Source organism: Triticum dicoccoides, chromosome 2B (genome assembly GCF_002162155.2).
Source record: "Triticum dicoccoides isolate Atlit2015 ecotype Zavitan chromosome 2B, WEW_v2.0, whole genome shotgun sequence".
Lineage (NCBI taxonomy): Eukaryota > Viridiplantae > Streptophyta > Magnoliopsida > Poales > Poaceae > Triticum > Triticum dicoccoides.
Window position 1 is genome coordinate 705,926,795 of NC_041383.1, and position 22,151 is coordinate 705,948,945.

General features: G+C 45.5%; 3 protein-coding genes and 1 pseudogene across 4 annotated transcripts; 3 read left to right on the plus strand and 1 right to left on the minus strand.

The window, feature by feature from the left end:
• The window catches only part of LOC119361198, a 20,130-nt pseudogene extending 12,503 nt beyond the window's left edge, over positions 1-7,627 (plus strand).
• A 2,183-nt stretch (positions 7,628-9,810) lies between these two features.
• LOC119361199 (BTB/POZ and MATH domain-containing protein 2-like) lies at positions 9,811-11,835 on the plus strand. Its single transcript, XM_037626523.1, has 2 exons — positions 9,811-10,896; positions 11,689-11,835. The coding sequence occupies exons 1-2, from the start codon at positions 9,811-9,813 to the stop codon at positions 11,833-11,835; spliced, it is 1,233 nt and encodes a 410-aa protein (XP_037482420.1).
• A 2,683-nt stretch (positions 11,836-14,518) lies between these two features.
• Positions 14,519-19,312, plus strand: LOC119365741 (IMPACT family member in pol 5'region-like). Of its 2 annotated transcripts, XR_005175741.1 has the most exons (9): positions 14,519-14,843; positions 15,319-15,360; positions 15,449-15,564; positions 15,916-16,021; positions 16,126-16,179; positions 16,584-16,809; positions 18,117-18,430; positions 18,605-18,717; positions 18,785-19,312. XR_005175741.1 is itself a non-coding variant. In XM_037631385.1 (6 exons), the coding sequence occupies exons 1-6, from the start codon at positions 14,556-14,558 to the stop codon at positions 16,737-16,739; spliced, it is 762 nt and encodes a 253-aa protein (XP_037487282.1). In that variant the 5' UTR covers positions 14,519-14,555; the 3' UTR covers positions 16,740-17,164. The 2 variants fall into 2 exon arrangements, 1 of the variants encoding a protein (XP_037487282.1); XM_037631385.1 differs by lacking the exons at positions 18,117-18,430; positions 18,605-18,717; positions 18,785-19,312 and having other exon boundaries at positions 16,584-17,164.
• LOC119365742 (leucine-rich repeat extensin-like protein 5) lies at positions 17,971-18,588 on the minus strand. The gene has a single exon (XM_037631386.1). The coding sequence runs from the start codon at positions 18,427-18,429 to the stop codon at positions 17,971-17,973; it is 459 nt and encodes a 152-aa protein (XP_037487283.1). The 5' UTR covers positions 18,430-18,588.
• Positions 19,313-22,151: the final 2,839 nt, after the last annotated feature.

The following is a 22,151-nucleotide window of genomic DNA, read 5'->3' on the forward strand; positions in this document are numbered from 1 at the left end:
GGGGGCCAAGGGGGGGCGCACCAGCCCACTAGGGGCTGGTTCCCCTCCCACTTCAGCCCACGGAGCCCTCCGGGATAGGTGGCCCCACTCGGTGGACCCCCGGGACCCTTCCGGTGGTCCCGGTACAATACCGGGTGACCCCGAAACTTTCCCGATGGCCGAAACAGCACTTCCTATATAGTTTTATTTACCTCCAGACCATTCCGGAACTCCTCGTGACGTCCGGGATCTCATCCGGGACTCCTAACAACATTCAGTTTGCTGCATACTCATATTCATACAACCCTAGCGTCACCGAACCTTAAGTGTGTAGACCCTATGGGTTCGGGAGACATGCAGACATGACCGAGACAGCTCTCCGATCAATAACCAACAGCGGGATCTGGATACCCATGTTGGCTCCCACATACTCCTCGATGATCTCATCGGATGAACCACGATGTCTAGGGTTCAAGCAACCCCGTATACTATTCCCTTTGTCAGACGGTATGTTACTTGCCCGAGACTCGATCGTCGGTATCCCAATACCTCGTTCAGTCTCGTTATAGGCAAGTCACTTTACTCGTACCGTAATGCATGATCCCGTGACCGGACACTTGGTCACTTTGAGCTCATTTTGATGATGCACTACCGAGTGGGCCCAGTGATACCTCTCCGTAACACGGAGTGACAAATCCCAGTCTCGATCCGTGTCAACCCAACAGACACTTTTGGAGATACCTGTAGTGCACCTTTATAGTCACCCAGTTACGTTGTGACGTTTGGTACACCCAAAGCACTCCTACGGCATCCGGGAGTTACACGATCTCATGGTCTAAGGAAGAGATACTTGACATTGAAAAAGCTCTAGCAAAATGAACTACACGATCTTGTGCTATGCTTAGGAATGGGTCGTGTCCATCACATCATTCTCCTAATGATGTGATCCCGTTGTCAACGACATCTAATGTCCATAGTCAGGAAATCATGACTATCTGTTGACCAACGAGCTAGTCAACTAGAGGCTTACTAGGGACGTATTGTGGTCTATATATTCACACGTGTATTACGATTTCCGGATAATACAATTATAGCATGAATAAAAGACAATTATCATGAACAAGGAAATATAATAATAATCCTTTTATTATTGCCTCTAGGGCATATTTCCAACATAATTTACATAAGAACTCTTTTTGCGTGTTAAAATAGATTTTATTTTAAAACCACTAGCGTACCCATTGCACAACTTGCTAAACCACCAAGCTCAGTGGCAATTCCATGTGTTGGACCTGTTGGCTTGGCTGTGTTGTGTTTGTGTCGAATATTTTGTACTAGTTGGGTTACGCTTGGGCCCACGTGTTGTAGTGTGGGTAGGATACGTGTAGTGTCGGAGTCGGACACGTTGTACCCTTGGCCTCTTATATATGAGGAGGCACCCCAAGTTGTAACCTATGACGACTAGATAGCGACAGGCTCGCAAGGGGGTGCTGGCGGCTTGTGCCGGCGCCCGGGTGGCCGATGTTGCGGTATCTCGGGGAGGAGCGCCCGTAGTCATTGCCCCGGGGAGTAGGCGAGTTCGCCGAACCTCGTTAACAAATCTCGGTGTCGTCATTGTCTGTGATTGCTTGTTCCTCGGTGGATCGACCGCGTACCTCGGATTTATTCTAAAATGTGGTATCAGAGCTAGGTTACGAGGTGATTGTCTGGTTGATCTAGAAGAGGGGGAGGTATTGTAGAAGGATCAGGCGTCGGCGATGGAATCGGAAAATACGGCGTGGCAACGCAATTGCGTCGAGCAGCATTTAGTTAGATTTGGAGTCGACGAGATTGACAGGTGACCTGCAGACTGCAGCAGTAGCATGTGCGGCAACGCAGTTGGGCCAAAGGTGCGGTCCAGTACGGGGCGGCTGGAGGCGGGCCAGCGGAGCCCAACGCGGGCGTGCGTATGTGGGAGGCAGCGGCAGGTTCGGCGGTTTCTCTCGGTGCAATCGGATACAGCTAAGTATGTTTGAGATATGTTTTGAAAACAAAACAGGACCGAGTCCTGGTGGAACTCGTCCTCGTGTGTGAGGCGGAGAGCTGCGCGGATCGCTTAATAAAAGCGGTTGCGTGGAAGGCCCAACGAGACAGAGGAGAGGCAACAGATCGAGATCGGCCAGAAACAAGTCCATTGATACTTAGCAACACATCAGAAGGCAAGGGCTGAGGCAAAGCAAGTTTCGCTAGCATCGGAAAGTTGAGCCAAGATCAAAGTAGCTATACACGTGAAGACCAGAAGAGGTTTTTGGTTGGAAGTGCTAGTGGTACGTGGAGGACCGGAGGTTCAGTTTGCGTACTTGGGCATCGCATGCAAAGCTCAGATAATTTTTCGCAGGGTCAGCCGTACAAAGAACCATGGCGCCATCTGATACCAGGTTTGAGGTGGAGAAGTTCAACGGAACTGGAAGCTTTGGGTTATGGCAGACAAGGGTGAAAGATTTGTTGGCACAACAAGGATGCTTGAAGCCGTTGTTGCAGGAAGCCAAGCCAGCTAAGATGGAGGCGGATGACTGGGAGGAGTTACACTTGAAAGCAGCCGGGACTATACGGTTGTGTCTGTCGGACCAGGTTATTTATCATGTGATGGATGAGAATTCGCTGAAGAAGATCTGGGAGAAGCTGTAAAGTCAGTTTATGTCCAAGACTGTGACGACCAAGGTGTATCTGAAGCAAAAGTTGTATGGGATGAGGATGCAGGAGGGGTCGGATCTTGTGGAGTATATGAACGCCTTTAATCAAGTCGTGACGGATCTAGCACGCTTGGGTGCGACGGTTGACGACGAGGATAGGGCAATTCTGCTTCTCTGTTCATTGCCATCATCCTATGACCATTTGATCACTACTTTGACGCACAGCAAGGAGACCGTCAAGAATGAGGATATTACTGTGGCATTGCTATCTTATGATATGAGAAAGAAGAACGCGGTGGAAGTCTCTCATGGTGAAGGTTTGCTAGTCAAGGGTGAGCAGTGGTGGAAGGGATATGAGGCTGGGAAGAACAAGAAAAAGAAAAAGAATATACAGTGTCACAAGTGTAAGCAGTGGGGACATATGAGAAAGGACTGTCCAGAACTCAATGGTGGGGCAAGTGCTAATAAGGCAACTCATGGTGATGACTCAGACAGCAGTAGTGATGTTCTCATAGTATCAGACAGGCGGTCAACTAAAAGTGAAGCGTGGATGTTGGATTCAGCTTGCTCTTTTCATGTGACACCCAACAGGGAGTGGTTCTCTTCGTACAAGTCTGGTGAGTTTGGTTTAGCCTATGTGGGCGATGACACAGGTTATCGTGTTGCTAGAGTAGGTGACATCAAAATCAAGATGTTTGACGGAGTTGAGCGGATGCTTCGGGGAGTCAGGCATGTGCCGGGGCTAAGGAGGAATCTAATTTTGTTTGGTGTTCTTCATGATGGTGGTATGGTATTCCGTTGTGATCGGGATAGAAAGACCATGAGAATCATGGAAGATGAGGTGACCGTGATGAATGGAGCGAGGACGGCTTCGCATCTTTACAAGTTGCAAGGGAGCACTGTTGCAGGTGGAGTCACGGAGACTGGAGTTGCGGGAGTAGCAGCGGGGTCTCACGGTGGCGGCGGGTCTGGGGCAGACTCGTTGAGTAGCTCTTAGTAAGCTACGAAGAAGACAACACAAGTCCGGAGTACATGGAAGTTTGACGCATGGACAAATTCAAGGTGGTGGAGAATATTCGCCAAGGTGGAGTTTGTTGTGTTTGTGTCGAATATTTTATACTAATTGGGTTACGCTTGGACTTGGTGTTGTAGTGTGGGTAGGATACGTGTAGTGTCGGAATCGGACACATTGTACCCTTGGCCTCTTATATATGAGGAGGCACCCCACGTTGTAACCTATGACGACTAGATAGCGACAGGCTCGCAAGGGGGTGCTGGCGGCTTGTGTCGGCGCCCGGGTGGCCGGTGTTGCGGTATCTCGGGGAGGAGCGCCCGTAGTCATTGCCCCGGGGAGTAGGCGAGTTCACGAACCTTGTTAACAAATCTCGGTGTCATCATTGTCTGTGATTGCTTGTTCCTCGGTGGATCGACCGTGTAGCTCGGATTTATTCTAACAGGCTGCAGGGTCGATCTTTTGAGAAATGCCACTAATTTTACTCATACTCATATGAAGTTTACAATAGTATAGAGAAAGGGCTCCTGTGATTCAAAGGAATCTTGACATTTTAGAGGATTTTGATTCTTAAGTAGATTTTCTTCTTTTTTTGAAAAGAGGGATAACAACCCAGCCATCGGTTGACCAACATGAAATTCTTCGTATAATTTTTTTTCACTTTTTTTGTTTCATATGATGTAAGGTCTAGTATCAATAGATTTTAATATTCCCAAAATCTAAAAAGTGGTCGCGCGCTATTTGGTGTTCCCGAGCGCCGCTCTGCCACATATGCATGTGTATTTTTTTGTCTCGTAGCGCATGTGGGTGCTGGCATTAAATGTGTTCACACTAGTCTCATCGGTTAGAGAAAACAGATCCACGTATTTTTATTTCGGGATTTCAAATTCTTTTAAAGCCATATCTTTTAAACCACGCGTCGAATTCAGTTCCGTTTTCACCATTGGATTCATCGCGATGATTTCTTTAAAACTAGATCCCGCATGGATATGTTTCGACGAAATTTTTTTGATGCCAATTTTGGTGCTATATGGTGCAACTAAAGTACTACACTGTGCAACTTTTAGTACTACAATGGTGCAACTTTTTTTAAAAATCAGTTGGCTTGTAATTTAGTCTAGTTGTACACACATTAATGTTTAGTTGGCTTATAATGTAATCTAGTTGCACACACATTGATGTTTAGCTGCCAGAATGACTAGTTGCACACGCATATGCTCAGTTGGCTTGTAATTTAGTCTAGTTGCACACATATTGATGTTTAGTTGGCATGACACTAGTTGCACACAATATGCGCAATTGACGCGGCAATGTAGTCTAGTTGCACACACATGGATATTTAGTTGACAGGACTAGTTACACACATATGTGCTCAGTTGGAGCAGCAATGTAATCTACTTACACACGCATTGATGTTTAGTTGGCAGGACTATTAGCACACACATATGCTCAGTTGCCGTGAGAATGTAGTCTAGCACACACATTGATGTTTAGTTGGTAAAAGGACTATTGACACACATATGCCCAGTTGACGCAGCATGTAGTCTAGTTGCACACATATTGATGTTTAGTTGGCAAAAAGGCTAGTTCGTCGAAACATCGCCATGCGGGATCTATTTTTGAAGGGCACGTCGCGAGGGTTTCAACGGTGAAACCGGATCTGAATTTCGACACACGATTTAAAAGGTATGTCTTTTATAATTTTAAAAACCAAAAATTAATGCACAAAAGACGAACGTGAGGAATATTAATGCATTGACATGCAAGCACTAGACACACGCATGCAGCGGCTGCCCAAACGGTGGGACGGATGGTCATTTCCTTCATTTCCTTTTTCTGAACGTGAAAGGGACAGGTATTTACCTTATTTGACCGGCCACTAGATCGCCCTACTGGGCAGCCGGCCGCCCAGTAGACGCACCCTTCAATATCATTTACAAACAAAAAGATTCCAAACATTGGCATGTTTTGAGAATTTTGCGAAAAGAGGATCCGTAACTATGTTTGATTATCCTTCGAATTAAAGAGCATGCATGTTTAATTATGAGACTTTTTACGGTGCATCGTACTACTCAACATATTGGGTAGTATTTAGTTGATCCAACGGCCAATATGGATTGATCAAATTTTTGTTCAAGGATATATTGGTAATTCCCAACCAGACGTAGATCTGTTCTTTCCTAATTTAGTCCGAATTATTAATCTAACTAATTAAGTTAATCTCATCTCATCCGACGCAGCACCGTTCCTCTGCTACTCGCGACACCACGCCGCCGTAAAATCTCAATGCATGCATGCGCCGGCGTGAAGACCTCCGCTAGCTATACCTACGCCGCTGCAGCCACTACATAAACATAGAATAACTATTTGGTGTGGCGTGCGGCACGCTAGCCACTATGATTTTCATTTGATGAGCAGCAACGGCAAAGTGGCAGACAGTGCGATGGCGAGCGAGGCGGCGCGGGCGTGCGACGGCCGCTTGCGGCGGTGGGCGACTCCCTGAGCATCCTCGCGTGCGTACGTGCATTACGAGAGCAAACAGTGATCTGATTGTTGGGTACGTGCGTGACGTGATTGTGTAATCTGGCCGGCGGCGAGTCTACCGGTGATGTTAGCTTTTCTACATCGCTGTGTCCTGTGTACGTGGGTTACATGCCAGCTTGGCAGCTTGGGGCACGAAGCTAGGCCATCAGCTTCGCTTCGTCGTCGCCCGAAGCATATCGCAGAAAAATACATGGCGGCGTGGACGGGCCAAGAGATGATGGGAGGAAAGGTTGGTCATGGCGGGGAAGAAACCTGCCTGCGTGATTGATATATAGTTTCAAAAATGCCCCCAACGAGTAAATATACTACCGAAAAACTGGTGTAGTATAGGCTAATCTGGGCCCTAGAAGACAAAGAAATGAAGGGCCCAGGTTGATTTGATGTACCGTAAAATGTCTCTTAATTATGTCTAAAGCCGATAGATTCTTGCCACAATGTGTATAAACTGATCTGCACATGCAGTATTTTCACGTTTGCTTCTTTCATCATTCGCCTAGTTAGGCTTGAGGTGAATAATAAACTCTTGCACTTCTCCTTTTATCTTCGTTGGTTGATACTCCAAGGGCGTGCGTTGAGAGAGATGATGCATATGCAGCTTTCAATAGCGCTTTGAAACGCCCATATATTCTCTTGGTATCTTATATACTTGTTGCCTCTATTGCAATCAGGTGGTGCGGACCAATCCGCAGAGGACACCCGGATGGCTCAAGAGGCAGCGTGCATCGCAGGTCCGTCGTGTGGTTCTCGTCTCCGCTTGCGTCCTGGTGCCGGCAGCGGTGGTCTCTTGCCGAGTGTACATGAGGCGTCGCTAGTCTGGTCGGCTGATATCGGCATGTGAACTGATCGAGCGGAGATTGTTCTCAAACTCGCAGTTCGTAACCACAAATTGGTAGAATGAATGTCCTAGGCTACGACTTTATTTTGGATTTTACAGTTATTCAGTGTATAATGACTTCTTTCTACCAACGTTACTTGATGTACAAAATAACCTTGTGGGTTTGCTTTTGGCTCAATTGTGCTCGTTTTCTCATTTGCTCACGTACGGTACAAAACCTAATCACAATAACTATTTCTTCAGTTAGGTACCGTTTCATTTTACTTCTTGGAGTTCTGGCCGTTGATCTTCGATCCAAGGCCACATGCCATTACTTACACTGCTTTGGGCCCATAAGATGATGCAAGTAGAAGCGGTGACTTTGAAAATTTATGCAGATTGGGTATCCAATCAACTAATCCTCCAAACCAACTAAACCAGAGAACAAATGTTGAAATGCCAACGGACCTCTGTCTATTTTCTTATTCATCTGATTCCCCGTGTTGATCTCCGCTTGGACGGCTCTGCTGAACCTAGGGTCGATGTTTGAATTCCTACGATAACTCTGCTATTTACTTTTGCTTTTGTCAGATTACTACCCTGTAATGGCTATAAGAGACACAAATTGGAGCCTCGAGCTCAACTACCCCTGTATTCGGATTAACCCCTAGTTGTCGTGTTCCGGCAGGCCATCTATCCGCATCTTAGATGAAACCCTAGCTAATTCCCCTCCGAAGTGCTTTTTTTATGATTGAGATGCATATTCAATAGCATTGTAATTTCAATTAAACTCCGAACTTGTAGATAATCGGACATAGTGTTGAATGGTGGCACAATACTTGATTTCACACAGCCTGTAGTTCCTGATTATTTACAAGCCCAAGCAAGCATGGCAAATGCTTTGACGTGTTCTGTTTTTCTTTTTTTGGAAATTGTCAGCCTCGCGGAAACATAATTTTCCATCAAAAGTGTTTGATTTGTCATGCTAAAAAAAAACTGATGTTTGATTTGTAGCAAAATCCTTTTATATTGATCTTGTCTTCTTGAAATAAAAAGTCTAAGTTGCTTCGTACACGCGTGTGGCCGGCCCAGTTAGTACTGCGTGGGCTCCCGGGCCACACCTTCTAGGGTTGGCCCATGAGCGTTACAACGTGGGCAACGATTCCATACCACTCCCACAGTTTTCTACTGACCCACGGCGCCCGACGACATGGCGGCCGTCCCCCTATCCCCACGCCTCTGCTCGATTCCCCTCCTGCTCCCCATACTCGACCCCGCGGCAGCAGTCCACCGCTGCTCCCGCGGCAGCTCGGCCACCGCCGTCGCGCGGGCCATGTCCTCCTCCTCCTCCTCCTCCGCGTCCTCACCACCCACTCCCTACACAACGCTCGTGGGCCCGTGTCCGCTGCGAGCGCGAGATCAAGCGCAGCAAGTTCATCGCAATCCAAAAGACTACCACCCATCGACGTTTCTTTTTCTTTTGTAGACCGATGTGTTTGGTTTTGATGCTTTCATATCTTTTTAGATGATGGTGAATAATGCTCTGGATTTTTCTTTTATTTTCTATAAAACCGATGTATACCGTTTTGACGTTTGATATTAAGATTATAGTTTCGTGTGTATCTTTCTTTTAAGTGACATCGGTTACCGGTTGTAATCTCATTGGGAGCAAGGTTTACATTAGCCTGAAGGCAATTCAGGCCTTACATGGAAATTCTTGCCATATGTTTCTTACTCTCTGCGCCCTATACATCCATTTGAGTGACACTTAATATGGGACGGAAAACTTAAGAAAATAATTAATATGGGATGGGTGGACTTTTTTTTTGAAGAAAAATGTTTTTTTTTGAAACGCGGTCCCTTAGGGTCTGATTCATTAAAAAAGGTCGAAGAGAATTGCCCGGTTAATTAACGAAAACCCGGGCGAAAACCGTTACAATATGCCCACAGAGAAGGCACACGGCCGACCTGGCACCCGCAAGATACACACACCGCCGAGAAAAGGACACCGTCGAGGCTGCCCACAATGTCATCATCATCACTTCTTCCCGAGCAAGCAACTTCGACTTCGTCGTTGACGATCCATCAAGACCCCTTCGAACGAATGGTACACGGAACCCTGCCGGCCGAGGCCAAACAATCGACCGCACGGGTCGAGGATGAGGCGGCTCCGACTTTGATGACGAGCCTCGCGGGAGAAAAGGAGGACGCCTTGCACTGACAGAGTCCAATTTGCCCATTGCTTGGCATCATTGCCGCGGTGTCGCCCTGCAATACCGTAGCCCCGACTTCGACCTCAGGAACATGCCAGACGGTCGACGATGAAGGCAAGTCACAACCCTGCTTATCTTGCAACCATCGTCATCGCCACACAAGTCGCAACGCTACAACCGCATCGCCAGCCGGGCACCTGCCGACCACGATGTGGTGCACGTCCAGCCTCAAGGAAGAGCAAGACGGATCACGATCTTCAATGTTGGCTCGTGTGATAATAAGAGGTAACATCTGTAACCCGGGCCTAACCGAACACAATCAATGGGCCCATCCATGGCAGGAGTTTTCATGGGGAGATGCTCGCCTGCAGCCGGCAAATCCTATTACTTGTCTGTGCGTTCTTTCATCATCAAAGAAGAAAAGAATATTACTTGTCCGTGCACGCGTGCTGGACATGAACTCCTATTTGCTCTTTTGGCTTTTGCTACACGTTTACTTTTTTATTTAACACGGCTCCCGCGCATGCATATACGATGCTGGTGTTGCCTGTTTGTCGAGATCTCCTGCCCATCGCCATGGGAAACATGACAGGTTCTTGGGCTGCCCCAGAGACCGAGACGTGGTCGCGATGTTACACGGAGGGCACCACGGTGACGCACAACTTCGAGATCGCCGGTTACTCGCTGCTCCATGGCATGGGCACCGGCAACTACGTCACGTCGAGCACGTTTACCGTCGGCGGCTGCGACAACTACGAGTGGGACATCATGTTCTACCCCGACGGGGCCACCAAGGACGAGGGCGAAGAAGCCGACCACGCCTCCGCCTACCTCCGTCTCCGTCCCTGCAGCCGACAGCCACGGCCGACGGACGTGATGACCAAGTACACTCTGAGCTTATGGGGCAAGGATGGCCAATTGTGTCAGCAACGGAGCACACAGCATACGTTTACCCCTAGTGGTACGGGTTGGGGCCATGTCCGCTTTGTCCCCAAGTCCAAGCTGCTGGCCCTCAAAGATGACTGCTTCACCATCAGGTGTGTCTTGACGGTCTTGAAAGAGCGCCACGTGGAAGAAGTGAGCACGTTCGTCGTCCCTATCCCGCCCTCAAACTTTCACCAAGACTTTGGGAACATGTTGAAGGACGGGGAAGGCACGGATGTGACGTTCGTCGTGGGCGACCAATCGTTTCAGGCTCATAGGTTTGTGTTGGCCGCTCGCACGCCGTTCTTCAGGGCGGAGCTCTTCGGTCCGATGAAAGAGAACAAGATGCAGTGCATCAACATCGATGACGTGGAGCCCTCTGTATTCAAGGCGCTTCTTCACTTTATATACACAGATGCCCTGCCGGATAATCGCGATCTCAAGAAGAACACGACACTGCAGCATTTGTTGGTTGCCGCGGATCGGTACGGGTTGGACAGGCTAGCCGCAATGTGTGAAGGAGAGCTATGCCGAAGCATTGACGTGCAGACAGTTGCAACCACCCTAACTTTAGTGAAGCAGCATTGTCGCGAGCGACTGAAAGACGTTTGCATTGACTTTATGTCTTCGCGGGATGTGTTCGGTGATGTCAAGAAGACTGATGGATTCAAGCACCTTGTGACAAGCTGTCCAGAGGTCATATCAGATATTTTACAAGAAAATTTGCCGTTGCCAGAGGTAGGAGTAATTTACATAAGAACTCTTTTTACGTGTTAAAATATATTGATTTTTAAACCACTAGCATACCCATTGCACAACTTGCTAAACCACCAAGCTCAGTGGCGATTCCATGTGTTCAACATGTTGGTTGCAGAGCCGGTCTTTCAAGAAACACCACTAATTTTACACATACATACACATATGAAGTTCACGATAGTATAGAGAAAGGGCTCCTGCGATTCAAAGGAATCTTGACACTTTAGAGGATTTTGATTCTTTAATATATTTTTCTTATTTTTTCGAAAAGAGGGATAACACCCCAGCCATCAGTGGACCAACATGAAATTCTTAGTATAATTTTTTCACTTTTTTTATTTGATATGATGTAAGGTCTAGTATCAATAGATTTCAAATATCATTTCAATCAAAAAGGATTCCAAACATTCGCATGTTTTGAGAATCTTGCAAATAGAGGATCTGTAACTATGTTTGAGAATCCTTCAAATTAAAGAGCATGCATGTTTAATTATGTCTAAAGCCGATAAATTCTTTGCCTTTGGCATCACCACTATCCCGAATCATCGGCACAATGTGTATAAACTGATCTGCACATGCAGTATTTTCACGTTTGTTTCTTTCATCATTCGCCTAGTTAGACTTGAGCTGAATAATAAACCCTTTCACTTCTCTTTTCATCATCGTTGGGCGTGTTTTGAGATGCAATGATGCATATGCAGCCATCAATAGTGCTCTGAAACGCCCATATATACTCCTGGTATCTTATACTTGTTGGCTCTTTGTTTTAATCAGGTGGTGCGGACCAATCCGCGGAGGACACCCGGATGGCTCAAGAGGCAGCAGCGCTCATCGCAGGTCCACCGTGCGGTTCTCGTCTCCGCTTGCGTTTTGGTGCCGGCGGTGGTGGTCTCTTGTCGAGTGTACATGAGGTGCCGCTAGTCCGGTCGGCTGATCAGTTCGTTAATTTGAGCTGAAAGGGTGGATCGATCGGCATGTGAACCGATCGAGCGGAGATTGTTGAGGCTATGACTTTATTTTGGACTTTACAGTTATTTAGTGTATAACGACTTCCTTTTGCCAACATTATTCAGTGTACAATATAACCTTGTGGGATTGCTTTTGGCATCGATTGTGCTCGTTTTCTCCTTTAATCACGTACGGTACAACCTAACCACAATGCCTACCTGTCAGGAGCTAGGCATGAATCTGTGCAAGTGTCTCATTTCTTCAGTTAAGTACCGCTTCAATTCACTTTGCTGAGTTCGCCGCTGATCTTCGGTCCAACGCCCCATGCCTTACTTAGGACAAATTCACTCTTTTGACCTTTTTCTTTAACTTAAGCACGATTTGACCCTTTGTGCAAAAGTTTTTCAGATCCGACTTTTTTTTATATCTCCATTGTCACCGTTACGCCCGTTCAGTGTGAAAAAGACCCTCCTTGGCGGTAGGAATATGCATATAATTATAATAAAGGGGCACATGCAATAAAAAAAAATCTTTTTTGTGAAAAAGACCCTACCGCCAAGCCTATGACGGTAGGGTCTTTTTTGCAAAAAACAAAGATGACGGTGCAGGTAAGTCCTACCGCCAAAGGCCTCGGCGGTAAGATCCTAATGATTTTGCACATAGGGTCCTCGTGATAAACTAACGAAAAAGGTCAAAACAGTGAATGTGGCCCCTTACTTACACCTCTTTAGGCCCATAAGATGACACAAGTAGAAGCAGTAACTTTGAAAATTTATAAAGATTGGATATCCAATCAACTAATACTTCAAACCAACTAAACTATAGAGAATAAAGGTTGAAATACCAACGGTGTCAATTCTTTGTGATTGTCGATACCGGAGCTACGGCTGAGCTTCTAGGTTGTTCGACCGGAGGTTAAAACAGCCCGATCACTTCACGAGCTACGACGAGGCACTTTACCAGGTTCGAGGTTATTCAACCAGGGGTTAAAACAGCCTGACCACTTCACAAGCTACGGCGAGGCAGTTTACCCAGGTTCGAGTCATCAGTGTCAGTTTAATCCCTACTCCTGATGTTGTTTCTTTGTGTATCGAGAGGGCTTACAAATCGGTGGAGTGAGCTCCCTAGAGCATCTACAGACGCATATAGCTGGTTCGAGGTTATTCGACCAGGGGTTAAAACAGCTTGTCCACTTCACGAGCTACGGCGAGGCAGTTTACCCAGGTCCGAGTCATCAGTGTCAGTTCAATCCCTACTCCTGATGTTGTTTCTTTGTGTATCGAGAGGGCTTACAAATCGGTGGAGTGAGCTCCTTAGAGCATCTACAGCCGCATATAGCTAATCCAGTCTCTCAAACATCCGCGGACATGTCCTCGGACAATGACCCGTCAAATCCCAAAGTTTCTGACCGACATGCCCTTCTAGGCAAATCAAGGACAATTTGCTTCAAGCCCAAGCAAGAATGGAAACACTGCTAACAAGAAAAGGAAGGAAAAGAGAACTTCAATTGGAATAAATGTTCACGGCACACCACCACCCTACAAACCTCAAAGTTTTTGACCGGCATGCCCTTTGAGTATTCACCACCACCTGAAACTTCCCTCCAGATTTTACGACGCGTGGGCAACATGGTATTTCCTATTCAGGGCATGTGCAATGGTTGATAAGATAGTCTTAACTTACGTCTTGCATGTGATTTAGAGATGACAAAAAAGTTTGTGTACAATGCACATCTCTTAGCCTTATCTTCAATAACTAGCAATTCCTAAAAATATGGTGAGACATATTGTGCTAAGAGATCACCTCTTGTCTTCTCTTAAATAAGAGAAGACAAACATTTTCTTATGACTTCTCTCTTCTCCACCTCATCATCTATCCTACATGGCACTCAAAAGATAGGATCATTGTACATGCCCTCAGTAACGCACATGGAAGCTAACAACTAGGCCGTCCTAGTTCGGTTTCCTTGTTACCAAGCGCTTCTCCGGGTTTGAGCTATTTTTAATTTCATTTTGACTTTTTTGAATTTTTATTTTCCAGTCCGTTTTCCTCCTCTTCTTTTTCTTCCTAACACGTGATGTATTTTAGAAGAATACATCACATTTTTAAAATACATGATGAATATTATGAAAATACACGATGAACGTTGCGTAAATACACAAAAATATTTTTTAAATACATACTAAAGTTTTTTAATACTCCCTCAGTTGCTAAATGTAAGTCTTTTTTTAGAAATTTTAATATAGACTACATACGGAGCAAAATGAGTGAATCTACGCTCTAAAACATGTCTATATACATCCGTACGTAGTCTATATTGAAATCTCTAAAAATACTTATATTTAGGAACGGAGGTAGTACACGTTAACACTTTTTGGGTATAGATTAAACATTTGTACTGCATGGCTAGCATTGATTTAGTAGTTTTTTATCAAAAGTTCTTAATATTATTGTAATATTTAATTTGTAAAATCTAAAGAAAATATTACTCTATTTTTATATATTTGAATAAAATATCTTTTTTTATAAGATTTGAATAAAATATCTAAGCTCCTTCCGCCGCGCCTGTGGCCGGCCCAGTTAGTACTGCGTGGGCTCCCGGGCCACACCTAGGGCTGGTCCATGAGCGTTACAACGTGGGCGACGATTCCATACCACCCACGGTTTTCCACTCGCCCACGGCGCCGGGCGACATGGCGGCCGTGCGCCTATCCCCACGCCTCCGCTCGATTCCCCTCCTGCTCCCCGGTCTCGACCCCGCAGCCGCAGTCCACCGCCGCTGCTCCTGCGGTAGCTCGGCCGCCGCCGCCGCCGCGCGCGCCATGTCCTCCTCCTCCTCCTCCTCCGCGTCGTCGGCACCCACCCCCTACACGACGCTCGTGGGCCGCGTCCGCTGCGAGCGCGAGATCAAGCGCAGCAAGTTCATCGCAGTCGCCGCCTCCGTCCCCGACGAGCGCGCCGCCATGTCCTTCCTCAACGAGGTGCGCCTCCTTCCCACTCGATTCCTTTTCCAGCGAGTTCTCGACCCCTAAATCTCTAGTTGCAGTGGAGCAATCCAGTTAGTTTTCTGTACCTGGTCACCAGACGACGATGCGTACCCAATCAAATGCTCTGTCAAGAAAACTCGTTAGTTTAGCTCGTAAATAATATGTTCTGCTCACCTGAACCACTCGTTAATTCAGTTATTATGCTCTGCAAGGTTATCCTTGTCATGCTGATGCGTTGCTGAATGTGTTCGCTCACGATCTATTGCTTCCAATGGCATATGTTTTGGCTAGGAATTATAAGCATTGCGCCTGATTTGTTGCTTGTTATCTGTGCGGGCTTAGCCTTGCAGTTGTATACACATCAGTGTATTTGCATTTGGACCGTACTAGCAAACTTATGACTTGTCCATCCTGAAACCAGAACTTCTGTGTACTCTGTTGACTAGATCTACACGGTTTTGTGTTATAGGTCAAGGATCCTCGTGCCACCCATAATTGCTGGGCGTACAAGGTTTGTGGTTTTATATAAAGCCTGATACCCATATGCTGTGTCTATGATTGTTAATGGTGAGTTGATCTTTGCATTCATGTGTTCTTAGGTGGGAGAACAGTTCCGTTATAACGATGACGGCGAACCTTCAAGCACAGCTGGAAAGCCAATATACTCTGCCATCATTTCATCTGGCATAGATATGGTCATGGTGGTTGTAATAAGGTAGCCATTTGTCAAGTAATGCCCTTCATTTTTCATGATTTTTTTTATCATGACTAATAATTTTTACCAATTTGCTGGTATTTACCTTTGTACTCCCTCCGTCCGAAGATACTTGTCATCAAAATGGATAAAAAGAGATGTATCTCGAACTAAAATACGTCTAGATACACCCCCTTTTATCCATTTTGATGACAAGTATTTCCGGACGGAGGGAGTATAAGTTAAGTGAGCCATAGAAATGAAATTGTAGATAAGTGATGTTAACATATATGTCACTACATCTTTTTATGAGACACATGGTTCATGTGATTACCTCTTTATGCTAATTTCCTCCTTTAAACATTGCTAAAGATATTTTGGAGGCATAAAACTGGGAACCGGCGGGCTGGTGAGAGCTTATGGTGGGGTTGCTGCTGAGTGCCTTAAAGATGCTCCTACTTGTCTTGTGAAGCCCAAGGTGGTCAAGCTCAAATATGTTCCATCTGCTCTTTGCCTGATGCATGCAAGAATGTGAAGCTGGAAGTGTGTATAATTCTGACTTGGTGGGTATTTTCATTTCAGGCTCGTGTGGGCATGGAAGTACCATTTGATCTCTTGGGCATGGTCTATAATCAGGTATAGTAAGCATATACACAAAAGTATTGTACTGGAGACACCTCAGACACCAACACTTATTTTCAGACAATTAATTAAAGCATAAATGCAGAGTTGCTATTATAAACATTTGTGGGGTATATCATATTTATGGTGTGTCTGCTCAATAGAACCAATTGTGTTGAAAAACCTAAGCGCTATTTATCTAGTTTGAGTACTTGCATGCAGCAAAGCGAAATAAATCACAGTACATCGAGTTGTTCTGCTGTATGTTATGTTGATTTTAGAGCCTAATGTAACCAGTAAATTAATTCCAAGCAATACTTGTGTGTCTTCTGGAGGTTATTCATGTACTTCCAACTTCTTTTTGGGTGAATGGTTATGATTTGCTGAAGCCTAAGTATGACTGCTGAATCTTTGAACAGCTGCAGCATTTCCATGCCGAAGATATTAAACAGGACTATGACACTGGCAAAGATGGTACAGTTGTTGTCATGTTCAAAGTAGAATATGAAAAAATTGAGAGTCTTGGAAGCGCAGTGAATTCAGCTTGCAGCAGGAAAATTGAATTATTACAATAAGCAGAGGGGATAAGATTGATTGTAGTTTCAATGCTTAATTGGCAGCTAGTATAGCTTCTGTTTGTTGAGTGTAAGTATTTGTACAATCTAATCCCACCATGTTTGTTTTGGTCAATGGCTTAATGGAAATTAGTTCATGTGGGCTTAAAACAACCCGTTGACCTTTCCAAAAGATATGTCATGTGTACTACCAAGCCTTTAATTCTGCTTTGTTTTATACTTGGCTCAATGGCATGTAGGCACCAGAAGTATTTACTCCCTAGTCTCACTGTAATTTCAACTCCATATTGGAGTGCCTTTGATAAACCCAACATCCACCTCCAAAGAGGTGACTGTTCATTCCCAACATTATAGATATATTAGCTTCACATGATGTATCTTTTTTAAGTTACAATCAATGGAACTTAGTGGTGTCCATTTTTAAATTTTGTTATTCTGTGTTAGTGCTGTCTTATGCTATGAAAATTTCTGATGTATCCATGTTTGTTATCACCAGGTTAACATCAAATTGGTATCTTTTGCTTTCAATGTGTCAGTTTGATGGATAAATCTTCTCTTGCATCTATGGCTCAATGTTTTTTTTTCTTTCCTTTTTCTGTTCTCATTGTTTGGAAGTCCAGGAGTATATTGTTGCATGGTTGCATGTCTGGTGTTTATTATTTCTCCTACTAGTCCGAGATAACCACGGATTTGTTCAGAAACACTGAAGCTTACATCTAGCTAATACTTGCCATATAGCATGTCCTGGTAAATTACCATGCTGTGCCTGCTTCTTGTTGGTGTTTATTTTCTTAATGCCATGCCGTCTTTGTTTAGTTTTGTTGAAAGGAAAATGCTATCTTTCCTTTCTGTCAAACAAAAGACGAGCATGGTAGGAATAGTTGGTATCATTCTTTTCTATCAAACAAGATAAGAGTATTTTAGATGTCATCATTCTTTTCTGTCAAACAAGATAAGAGTATATTAGATGTTATCATTCTTTTCTGTTGAAAGTTGACACCATGCTATGGTTCAAAAAAGGAATTCAGGATTCTTATCTTTTGCAGTAACTTAAACAAACCAAGCAATGCTTTATTAACAAACAGGACAGTACAAAAACTTAACTGCATTCACAATCAACACCAAATGCAAGCCAGTAAAACATCCAACAGAACAAACATTACAAACACAGTGATAATAACTATGTGTACGAATCAAGCCCCTGACTAGCAGTCTCATGCTATGACGGCCTTCATGGGCTGGTGGTTTGCGGAGGTGGGGACATGAATGGAATAGGTGGCATCTGGAACCCAGGAATGGTAGGGATAGTTGTTGGTATTGTGATCGGAATGGATGGAATGGTAATTGGAACTGAGGGCATTGGTGGCATGGTAACAGGCAAAGTAGGAATGGTCGGCATGGTGGTTGGGATCGCCGGAATCGGAAGAGATGGAACTGTGCCAGGGGCGGTTGGTGCCATGGCGACCTTCGGGATAGGAATGAATGGTATTGGCGGCATTGTCAGTTTTGGAACTGCGGGAATGGAAGGCATTGGAGGCGGTGTTGTTGGAGCTTCCGGTGTAGAACGCTGAGCTGGTGTGGCCTCTGGTGCAGCTGCCGTGTCCAAAAGAGGACGAGATGCCGCAGAGCTGCCATTGAAGGCTGTGAAGGCTAGGAGCAGCACAAGGAGATGGTGGACACTGGCAGCCATGGTAAGTTACTCTGTGTGTGCGCTAGGCAGGCCTGCTATGTTTATTTGCTCTGTGATGATATCTGTATCTTTGAGATACTGGGGCTATTTGTACCAAGATGATATACTATGGCCACCACTGGTGGTTGATCTGAAGTCCTTGGTCTGGTTGTTCACCGCCCAATGTACTTTGCAGATGCAGATAAGGGAGTTGGGAAGTCCTTCGCTTAGCAGATTGGATTGATGGACGGCGGAGTTGCTGGATTTTCTCTTTGTTCTAAACTTCTGATGACCAAGATTGTACACGTAGTAAGTTCGTCATGGGCTACCAATTTATTGTGCATGAATGAAACTGCTAAACACGGTCAGGTTTCAGGTTTCGTCCTGCCAGAAGAAAAGCAGCTGGGCATCCGCCCTGCAAAACTCGAAGCATCTCTGCAGCTTGGTCACTTTAGGGCAAGGCCAACGCTCCAGGATGGACCGGTGCCCCAGCTGCCAAGTCGGCTTGGATAGTTGAACCTGAGAAAAAGATGCTGCTTGCAGCGCTAGACGGGATCCTGCAGAGGAGGCTGGTTCTCCCGTGAAAAAAGTGCAAGGCAGCCAATGGGAAAGCGTTGGAAAACACCATTGCTGAGCTCAACAGTACCTTGCTACCTTTTTGTACAGAGAAAAAGCTACCAAACCTGAGAACACTACTACTGCTTCCGTTGGATGAAGGTAGAACTAAACAGTAGCTTCAGTTACCTTTTATCTAGGTGGAGCATGGGGCACCAGTATAGTGATGCCACTATTGTACATGCCCTTACACCTCTATGTATACTTTATCATAAATGCCGAAATGAGACAGTCTGCAGCATGAGACCAAAAAGACCACAAAACGGAAAAACTGTGGGAATACCGAGCAAGAAACGTGAACTACTGCAAGGACATTTTTTAATAGTCTTTTTTTTAACAGAAGGATTTCATTAATATGGCATTAGGCACACTTTACAAATAGCAGCTCGAGTGGCTGAGCACTCATTGCTGATAGCTCATTACAGGTAGGACATCGTTCCAAATTAGTACCTAAACCTTGATCTGAATGTAGGCAAGTAGAGCTAAAAGGTTTATCTTGCACTTTGACAGCAAGTCTAGCCTGATGGTGTGCCTTGAAATTCAAGACTTCTGTGCACTTTGAGTATTCTATATGGATGAAATGAAGGCGTGGTCTGGATAGCAGCTAAGATTGGCCGGATAGCCCACGGACCTGCTTTAGTAATATCAGGTTGTACAACCGCTGAGGCAAGCACTTAAGAGTCTGTCAAAAACTTCGGATCCTGCACATGTAGTTGAGCTGCAATCTTCACCGCCAACAGCAGTCCATAAGCTTCTGCCTGCAATGCTGATGCTACTGGTGGCGACACAGCAGAGATGTATAGATGGTCGGTATGTTGCCCGTTAATTTGTAGAAAAACACCTATACCCGCCTTTGCTACAGCTTGTCCTGGCTCCAACGACCAAGCTGCATCTGAGTATATTTGTGTACCTGGAAAATCTATTGTAGACTGAGAAGTAAGAACAGTAGAAAGCTTTAGCTGTTCTGCCTGACCGTGATGTCCCTTCCAAGTTGAATCATGAACATGTAACTCTTTCATCAGTGAAGTGTCTGTGTCCTGCATAACAGCATTGTACACAACAAAAACTTGCTCTGGCTTAATGTTCTTGCGATTAAATAAATAGTCATTTCTCACTTTCCATAAACACCAGAGAAAAGTATAGAGATTAATAGTTGAAATGTGAGGGTGATTGGAAGAAAGCAAATACTGTATCATATCGGGTATAGTTTGATGTGTGGCAGCTAACATTTCAGTTCTGATGTACCAAGTATGTGAAAACCAAGCCGCTTTGGAGAAGTGACATAAGAATAACATGTGCATTTCATCTTCTTCCATGCCACACCTGGAGCACTCAGATTTTATATGTTTGGAAAACTTACCTGCTCTTTTCCCAGTAGCTAGGGCTCGCCGAAGTAGTCTCCAAGCAAAAGTTTGAACCCTGGGTAACATCATTTTTTCTGCCCAAACCTGATTGAATAGTCATTCGGGCAATGCACGGTGGTTGATAACAAAAAACAAAAAATACGAGTCAAGTGCTCCCCATAAGCATAAAAAATTCAGGGAAAATAACAAAAATAAAATGAAAGATTCTGAATTTTTGTGACATCCAGGATGCTCCAGTTTTCGAAGAGCAGGCAAAATTTCGTGCTAAAATGATATTTGAGGAGCTCATGCAAAAAAAAAAGGATCTAAACAGCGGAATTTGAAGTTTCTTTCAAAGCCATTTTTGGCTGCAAGCTCAATGAATGTCCTGACACCACAAAATTTTGAATGCCCCTTGCGCACTCAACAATTATGAATGAAAACAAATTTAGTTTTTTGGATTTTTCTTCTATTCGTGTCAAGAATTTGTTGTTCACACGCGCGTCAGAATAACCGCTCTCATAAGACAACTTCATCATAGTGCGCAAGGTGCACTTGTTTCTCTTCATATTGTAGCCAGATGGTGTGGTCGCTCTCCACCCGCAATGCCTTCCCAGTGTCACTATGTCATCCGCGTCTTGGCATCTGCGAGTGCCAATCCATTGCATGTTACTTGTCTTCTACCTCAGCGTGATCTCTGGTTTCCCATATGGCGCAACCTAACGTCAAGCTTCTGTGCTGGAATGCGCGTGGCCTAAATTTTCCTGCCCGTCGTGATGTCGTACGTGACCTCATCCGAGACTACAACGCCACCATTGTGTGCCTTCAAGAGACTAAACTAGATCACGTCGATGATACTCTGGTCGCAAGCATGCTTGGTCCCGCTTTCATGGCTAACTACCATGTCCTCCCGGCTGTTGGGACAAGAGGGGGCATAATCATGGCCGTCTCCGACGCTTACTTCCGCCTTGATGACTTTCACGCCACGCTTGGATCCATCTCGGCCACCGTTACCATGCTGGCTGATGGCGCCGCATGGACTCTGTCATGTGTTTACGACCCTCAGGGGGAGCAAGACAAGCTGCTTTTCATCAACGAGCTTAGGGGGCTGAAGTATTTGGTGAAGCCCCAGTGGCTCATCCTTGGCGATTTCAACCTGAGCACCAAAGCGTCTGACAAGAACAACTTGAACATCAACAACCGCCTCATCGGCAGATTCCGATCCGCGCTTGATCACCTTCAGCTAAAAGAGTTGCGGCTTTCAGGCCGTAAATTCACTTGGTCCAATGCTCAAGAGAACCCGGTACTAACCAAGATTGATCATTTCTTCCACTTCGATGATTGGGATGAGCTCTTTCCCAATGCTCACCTCCAGGCCATCACGTCTGCTTGCTCGGATCATGCACCGCTATTCCTCCTTGGGGATACGGAGGTGCGGCGACGCCCATCATTCAAGTTTGAAGAGTTCTGGCTTCGACTTCCAGGTTTCAAGGATACGGTAGCTGCGGCTTGGAATAAACCTGTGCAGACAACCAATGCAATCCGCAAGATTCACATCAAATTGACACGGACTGCAAAGGCCCTCAAGATTTGGCAAAGAGCTACAGTCGGGGTCCTCAATACTCAGATTGGCATATCAAAGGAGGTAATTTGGAGGCTTGACTTGGCCGAGGAGGGGAGGTCCCTCTCCCCTGCAGAGCTGGAGCTAAGATGCAGGCTTAAGCTTTCTTATCTCGGCCTCCTTTCCTAACGGAAAGTGAAGTTGCGCCAACGCGCGCGGCTCAC